The 8,920-nt window shown below is 38.6% G+C and overlaps 1 protein-coding gene across 4 annotated transcripts in view; it reads left to right on the top strand.

The window, feature by feature from the left end:
- Positions 1-8,920, top strand: part of znf609b (zinc finger protein 609b) — a 95,971-nt gene that overhangs the window by 34,638 nt on the left and 52,413 nt on the right. For all 4 annotated transcript variants that reach the window (XM_077518964.1, XM_077518961.1, XM_077518960.1 and 1 more), the window contains exon 2: positions 1,740-2,626. In XM_077518964.1, coding sequence (XP_077375090.1) covers positions 1,868-2,626 — 759 coding nt within the window. In that variant the 5' untranslated portion in view covers positions 1,740-1,867. The remainder of the gene's footprint in view (positions 1-1,739; positions 2,627-8,920) is intronic.

The following is an 8,920-nucleotide window of genomic DNA, read 5'->3' as shown; positions in this document are numbered from 1 at the left end:
AGACATTCACCTGCAGAATTTTCGGGTAGATGTTATTTTTTCCATTAATCACAACGAGTTGTTGAGGTCTTGTTTGAGCAGCAACTTCACACCATTACACTGCCACCACCATGTATGACTGTTGGCATGAACAAATACTTTGCAACTTTTGCCTCGTCAGCCCACAGAATGTTTCTCCAATCATCAAGATATTTAGTAGCAAATGTGAGATGAGACTTTCTCCCCACCTTTTTTCTTCCTCAAAAGTAGTTTTTGCCTTGGAACGATGCCATTTGCTTAGTGTCTGTCTTACGGTGGAGCCATGAACAATTACCATAATTGTCAATATTGAGGCCTGGATGACTTCTTGTTGCCCGCTTGGAATATTTTCATTGGTAGGCCACACCCAGGTTGGTTCACCACTGTTGCCAGTTTTCTCCGTTTGTGGGTAACTCTCAACCGTGGTTGGCTGTAGTTCCAAAGCCGTAGAAATGGATATCTAAGGATGCTAAATAATAAATGTGCAAAAAAAAAAAAAAAAAAATCAGGACAGAGCCAAATACTCTTTCATGGTTCCTGTAGAAAAATACAACATCATATATCCATCAATAATCCAAACCGCTTTTCCTCGAGGGTCGCGGGCATGCTGGAGCCTATCCTAGCTGTCTACAGGCAGTCGGCAGGGTACACCCTGAACTGTTTGCCAGCCAATCGCAATGGTCAACCAGAATTTGTCACTTTAATACAATATTTGTTGAATGTGCGCGTACTTCTTCTTACTCATTAAAAATCTCACATAATCAGTTCTGTGATTATTATTATTATAAGCACTGACCTCACAGGGTCTCTAAAAGCTGTTTCCTGCCCAATTTAATTCAAATTCATTTACAATACACATTACTAAACAATTTGACACCTTAAGAAGACTTATCCGGATTGAGGTACCAACAGATGGGATATATTTTAATTGAACAGGTTATCTGATGCATCATAACCATCTGGTGTTTAATTATCGCAGTTCCTATTTCTGTCAGTATACTGGAATTAAATATTGTACATATACACATGGTTTAAAAAGTGATTGTGAACAATACACACACACAGAAAATTTTTTTTTTAAACTTTCGATTTCCTGAAGACTGTGTTCACATAGCAAGCTTTCTAAGGATTTCATGTTCAATGTGCCAGATAATCATTTTTTTTTTCTGAGTTTAACACACTACTAGCTAATTGCCATGTACCGTAATGGATCTTTCTTATTTGATGTGAAATATTTTAATCTTAAATCCACATTTGGTATAATAATTTGAGTCTTTGACATGAACTGCTTTATTTATTTTGTTTGTTTTTAAAACTGGGTAATGCAAGATGAACAGTGTCATCTTGAGTTGAAAAAGCAGGGCTCCATAAACAACGTGGGAGTTTATTACTAGTGACACTAACAGCAGTGCCTTATGAAAAGATATCCAGTCGTTCAGAGCAGTGGGCCACCTTGGCTGTCAAAGCAGGATTTAGGCAACATTTCCCACAGTTGTCATGGTAACTGGGGGAAGTGATTATGAAGAAAGGGTTTCTGTTACACCAGTGGGTAGTATCATAGGGATTTGCACACTGATCATCTCAGAATGACTGGCTTATGTGAAAACATTTTCTTTTGTAAGTAATGAAATGCTAGGTTCTAGAATCTAGAACCTAGAATCTAGATTGATGTCTGAAATATTATATATCTTTGACTATACTGAATTGTGTTTTCTTTTCAGAACAAAATGTGGCCAAATGGAAAAGGAACGATTAGACCGTGAAGATTCTTTAACCCCTGCCCCCGAGTCCCAACCGTCCGAGATAGCGTTGGACCTCACCGAGGCAATCCTGGGCCGTTGGCACTAAAATGTCCCTAAGTGGTGGCACTGCAGGCGGGAAAGGTGTGGACTCTAATGCGGTGGACACTTATGACAGCGGGGATGAATGGGATATCGGTGTTGGAAATCTGATTATTGACCTTGACGCTGATTTAGAGAAGGACAAACTTGAGATGTCTGGAACCAAGGACGGCATGGCGGCACCACCCAGTGCAGTAGCAGCGTTGCCTGACAACATCAGGTTTGTTAGTCCGGTATCTGGCTCTCAAGGCAAAGAAAGCAAATCCAAATACAAGCGCAGTAAAAACTCTAAAGACAATAATAACAAAGCTTCAGCTGGAGATGGAGCGAAAAAGGAAAATACAGGACGGACTCAAGGCGAGCCAACTGGCACGGCAGCGAGTGCAATGGTTGCAGGCAACAATTCGACCTCTGTGAAAAACATAGAAAAAGGGGGCAAAACCTCCAGAGGTGTTCTGAGTGGGAAAAAGGACAAAGAAGGGGCGACGGGCAAAAGTAAAAAGGACAAAACCGAGGGAGCAGCAGTTGTGGCAATTGCTGCAGTGGAGAAGGAGGTTGTGTCTCAAGTTCAAGTTGCTCTGGGGAACTGTCGTAATACACCCTTCGAGGGCACACAATCAACAGACTTAGTGGAAGCCAATCAAATTGGGAATATTGCTCTTGAACCAGTTGGGATATTACCAGCATTAACCACAAAAACTGAGCCGGAGGAGATTGAAAACGGTAATGTTGAATGCAAGACCTTGAAGAAGGTGAAAAATGAAAAGGTATGTTCTTTTATTAACTTTACATACATGCAATGCAAGGTTTACTTTTTAGGGTATAGTTAATTGTTAAAGGCCGCATGATTGATTTGGATTGATTTCAGAGCTTTAGTTGAGATTTGGTATCTTTGCAGTAACAGGAAGATACAGATTAACATTTTAAAATGCCACCAAGTTTAGAATAGTCATAGCAGTAAAGATTCAGACATTTTCATATGATTTCAACTTTTCAAGTCAAGTTGCCACAACTGAATGGGTTGGTTCAACAAGTCAACATAACAAATTGAGTTTGAAATGCAATATTAACACGTTTTATGTTTTTTTTTGTTTTTTGTTTTTTTGCTGGCTTAACAAAAGTTTGCTGAATTGATCTGTGAAAATTGTCTTTGGAACTGGCTAAGGTTATTACCGGTATTCTGTAAGTACACATTAGGATAGAGGATTGTGGTTCTAGAACTTGGAATTGTGAGGTCTGTTCACATTTATAGCTTTCTGTGATAATCCATCCATCATGCAGCGCAAATTCCCCTGTTTTCTGTTATGTTTAGTGTTTACCTTTATATTGAGAATATTGTCCTCCAATGCGTCTATATATCTTTAAAACCCAAGATTTAAATGGCACAGAAAGTTAATACATCACATCTTGTTTCCTTTTGGGTAACATAATTTGAACACTGTCACATTGTTACATTAGAACAATGTAATGATCTGTGTAGTTATTCAGTCATACTTGTCTTGTTCACTCATAGAGCGGATCACTATCTCTATTATACGCCTCCAAGCACCCTTTTCATGCTCACACAATTTAAAAGACAGAAGAACAGTGCGGTACTGAGAACAGTTTTTGTCTGTCATCGTGTTCCATTCTTAATCCCACAAGCCGTTGGAGCAGTGTGTGGGGGAAGGGAGTTTGTGCAACGCACGCCTCCATCGTTTTCCTGCTGTTCTAAACCTGGGGGTGTAAGGAAGTTTATTTGATTCCTTGAACCCCTATCTCACTGAGTGGCACAGACTTGCGAGGGAGTGTGCATGTATCGAGTGATGGTATTTCGTCAGGTTTCGTTCAAGACTGCAAAACGTTGCAAAGACGTTCCGCAGAAACAAAAAGGACAGGACACCTTTACTTGGTTTGTCTGTTGTACAAGAACATTTCTTTGCTTGTGCAGGCCTTAGGCATTGTATCAGTAACCAAATTATTTATGAGTTTGCCCCTGTGCCTTGCCACAATGGATTTGAGAGGAAACCATTAATGCTGGTCCAGGTGAAGTGGCCAATTCCAAATTATCGGCCTATATCCGATTTTTCAGTCTAATTATGAGTACATTTCAAGTGTTACATCACCAAAATGTCTGTTTACATTAACCGGCCGCATGTGCAAATGTCCAATTGCAATATATAACTATGCAATTGTTGACTTTAGGCAGTGACAACACGGAAGTAAACAATAATAATTCAATAGTACAAATATTCAGTGTTCAATATTTTAATTTGGACAGACTTTTCCCCCTATTAATTTTAATGAGGCTAGCCTCCACGTTACTCCACTCACTGTCCTTCTGTAAATATTCTCACTATTGAATAATTGACACTACTCAAATGAAGTACAAAGCTTATCAGGCCACTAAGTCTTTTTCAGTCAAAGGTCCATTGATGCTGGTTAGGCCAGATGCAATAATACTGTAATAAAAATAAAATGTTCTTTTTAGACAAAACGGTAGCAAATATGAATTGAAAAAATGCCATTTCCATTTTGACATAGATTAGAATATGTAGCAGATAAAAGTGATATTAGCTGACCCAAAAACCCACCCCATGTGCAGCACTTTGTATACAGCATTGCTTGTTTTAAAGTGCTTTAGAAATAAAGTTGAGTTTATTTGAGAATTGAGTTAATGAACCTGAGGGTGTGCTTTGTATCGGAGTACATTGTGAGTGAATTGCAAAAATGATTACGACAGCTTAGCATTGTTTACGTTTTTATATCCCATCCCCGTTAAGAGCTCACCGGTTGCCTATTTCTGACAATGAGGAATAGTGACTACCGCGGCCGATGGTATGGAGGGGTATCATATCCCACACATGTGCATAAAGTACTTAATAGTCTGTGTCGCTGTCTGTTGGGTGTGTATTTCGGTCATTTTTCGGGCGTGATTTCCCAATGCCACAGGCGTTACATTTGGCTGACATTGGATTGGTATATATATCGAGACCTATAGTTCGAGTCCTGCTGCGGACGAAATGTAAAATATCAGCTGGTTGTTGTAGAGATGCTAGTCTGCTTCTTGACTACTTCGGAGATATGCTTGAACAAGACACCAATCCAACCCCCCAGGTCAAAATTTGTACTCTTTGTACGGCATTTTAACTTTGAAATCTCGCCTTGCATGCTTTCATAAGTGGCTCGTTCTCTGTTGCATGTTGATTATTTTTCCTTGAGGGATTACTGAGTACTATAAAATTAACTATGTTTTGAAAACATCCATCTTCACACCACATGATATGGTAAATTATATTTTTTTAATTCAGCAGAGTTAAAACCCCAAGCACAAAATCCACTGTCCTTGTGAAAGTGGAGGCTGTCAGCTCCATGCTGAGTGGGTGTCCTAGCCTCTGCTGCTGCAATATGACAGCCATGACACATGCCATTCAATTCTTCATGCTGACCTGTGATCATATTCTTGGTTAGGTCACCAAGCTCATCCACAATGCTTTATATTATAGTATATGAACCAATGGTATTATATTTGCTGAATTGTGGTAAAGGCTATGTAACTAAAACTTGCAACCACCCCTATTCTCCATATTTTCAACAGTTTTGTCAACAGTGTTCCAAGTCTTCATTGTTTATGATTCAGACCAAATTCTTGACAAGTATGTCTCATTGGGACTTGAGACTTGAGACTGCCTCAAGCACCACAGTACAATATCTGTACATTACGACCAGATGAAAATAACAGTTTAGTTAACAGTGTTCCAAGTCTTCGTTATCTATGATTCACACCTTTTCTTGGCAAATAAGGCTCATGCACCATGGCACAGTATCTGTAATTTATGAACAGATGAAAATCTTCATCTGGTCTTTTGCTCGCAGTCTCGAGTCCTGTCTGGTCCTGTTTAATTGAGCACATAGCTGATTTTGTTTTTTCCTCAAAAGCCAACACATAATGTAAGAGCATATATTCTGCCTGTCACTATATGTTGTTGGCATAGATGGGTAGACAAAAATATAGTATATGTTCTTAATATATTTTAATGACACTAAGTGAAAGTGCATATATTCACACAGCACCCCAGACAATCACTCAAGGCACACTAGTGTGTGTCGGCTCCCTGATTGGAAACATTGAAGTCGTTGATTAATTGCAAATATCGTAAGTTTTCTTTGTGTGTTGACTACTTGTATTAATTAAAACGTAACAATTTAGATTGAGCGCTGTTAACTTTTTTCCTTGTTTTCTGTGCCACTAATTTTGACACACTTTGTTTCGCAGATTGACATAAATCAGCCTGGGCAACGGCCCGCGACCACACTTTTGAGTGGTGCCTTGATTTATATAATAATAATAATAATAATAATAACAATAATAATAACAATAATAATAATGCTAATGATAATAATTCAATATTTAAAAAAAAAGTGGTTGTTAATTATATTTGTGCACCGGATATAGCTTTAATTTGTCATGTCACAATGTCACGGACTTCCAACTCCGTAAGTCACACACCTACACTGTTTCCGGTTGCTGTTGCGACATATAGGCGGCCGTAGGAGTGTGACGATATCTCGATGCGGCGGTAAATCGTAATACTTTGTGTCCCGGTTGATTAGCGATATGTCTACGCCAAGTATCGATCATATTTGTAGTTAATATACAGCCGCTATAAAGGCTCCATTGTTCATTACTTATTGAGCAATTACTTGGTGGGCCGCTAGGGGGAGTGCCTCATAAGAGTGGCGGGGAAATGGACGGAGTCTTCAGGCGAAGAAGACTCAAGTAAACAACAGAAGTTAAAAGATGTGCCAGCCGTGTACTAGTGTCAAAGGTGTGGATATGGTTAGCGTGGAATGGATACATTTCAGATTTTATGATATGGAACAGAGAGGAGAAGCACTTTGGTATATGCAAGAACTGTCTCACAATACTTAAACTGGAAACATGGGGAATATGAACAGCCACTTACAGTGGCATCATCTAGAGCTAAAGGTAAGAGCTAATGGTTCTCTACTTAAAGCAAAACTCCCTTTTGATTCTCCCAGGGCGGAGTTGATCACGCACAGCATCCATGTGTATATTATGTGTTATATAATATATAATATGAGTATATTAGCAATTAATTGGATTTAATATGTAATTTTATTTCTTGTTTTACTTTTGCAGAGTTGCACAGAAAATCTCACAGTTTATAAAATGAACCAAATGACTGTGACTGACATGTTGCATGACAATTGTGTTTAAGAAAGACACAAATTTGTTCACAGAAAGTTGTCTCTTAAGAAGACATTTGTATTTAAAAAAAAAAAAAAAAAAAAAAAAAAAAGACACTGCTGCATATGGGAATTTTTTTTTATCACGATATGGGCCATTTTATTTCACGATAACGATATACCACGATATAGATATATTTGCAGTTCTTCCATGAAAAATTACACAAGATACTTTGCTTACAATTTCACACTTTATTTGTAAGTAACATTAATGAATGTCACAAATGAATCAAGTAGCGCTGCAATATAAAATAATAAATGTAAACAAAGGAGGCACAGTAGCCTACACATTTTAATAAGGTATAAAAAATAAAGTTCAGACATTTTCGGTCATAAATTAAATGCAACAACAAAAAAATATTTTTCTAAGTGCAAAGTTTCAGCTTTCTTATGTCTGTAGCTTTGTGGTGCAGCTAGAGTAGTAGAGCAACAGTACCTAACATTATTTGCATGTGGAAAATGCAATTATATCAAAATAAACACAAATATTCTATTTTACATTTCTGCAATCAAACGCGCTATCGACTCTGTTATTTTTTTTTTCCAGCGAAGTGTTTCTGTCATAAGGGGTGACACGCAAAAGACTCCTGTATGTTCGGTTGACTTTGGTTTTTCTTCTTGAGTTTTGTTCCGGATTCACTTACTTAAGCTTTGTTGACTCGCATCTGTAGGATAGTCATGAGCTCTTTTTCGAGCTTCTTCTCAAGGTGCTGAAATAGGTTTGTTGTGTTTGCGTCGGGTGCTGGAATGTTCCTGTCGCACAACTTGTATATTACGGTACTGTTTTTTTATGCTCCACGTCGGACTTCATGAAACCAAAATAAAATAATTTTTTTTTCTTTCAGAAAAAGTGCTTCTCTCTGTGGAGTTAAGATGCAGCTTGTTCAATTTCAGGGGCCACTCTTTTGGCTTCTTCCTCCTCCATCATCTGACTTACGTGTGTGTTAACGTAAAGCAGCATGATGTCGCAAATTCAGGCAAGCTGCTGTTATAAATGATGCCGCAAAGTAAAACTAAATGACGTAAATGTTACTGAGACGCAAGTTGTTCTGCAAAAGTCATTTCTTTCTCTTGTTTGGCACTTATATACATCAAGTGCATGCATCATGACAAAAATAATACTGTAGCGTTCTAATACTCCAATGACGATAGAGACAATAGGTAAGAGAGAGAGGGCACGATAAACATTTTTCAGTCGTCATGGCGATATGACGATATATATCGCCATATCGCCCAGCACTAGAAGTACTCACTGTGAAGAAGACACTAGTTTTAATATTGTGTTTCAGTGATAGTAAAAAAAGAAACAATTTTCTCATTGAAAAAACATCAGTCTGTCTTGAGTAGTTTTATCGTGATTATCGTGGACTTATTTCCTGTCCAATATATCGATTATTGCGGTTTCGTCATCGTGAGATAATCCTTATCGTGAACCTTGTATTGCGTATCGTATCGTGAGGTACCCACCCCTAATAGGCTGTGTCCCAATACTCGCATTGCCACCCTCGTGGCCCTCAATTACACATTCCCGTTGATCGCTGTGTGTGGGGGTGTGTGTGGGTGTGTGTGTGTGTGTCCCAGTTCTCCGAAGCACTCTGAGACGCACTCGGATTTACGGAAATCGGAAGTTCCGCCTCCTCCGTGGCATATACCCAATTCATGTCATGGCAGACATGACTTTGTTGTGCTTGTTGTTTTGTGCAGATTTGGAATGACATGTACAGGACAAACATAGTACCTGACACACAGTTGGGATCTGTGGTCCAAAAATATGTTTTTAAATGTGTGCAGTCTTCATACTTTGCTAAATG

This window comes from Festucalex cinctus, chromosome 4, assembly GCF_051991245.1.
Source record: "Festucalex cinctus isolate MCC-2025b chromosome 4, RoL_Fcin_1.0, whole genome shotgun sequence".
Lineage (NCBI taxonomy): Eukaryota > Metazoa > Chordata > Actinopteri > Syngnathiformes > Syngnathidae > Festucalex > Festucalex cinctus.
This window is presented reverse-complemented; position numbering and strand designations above follow the sequence as displayed.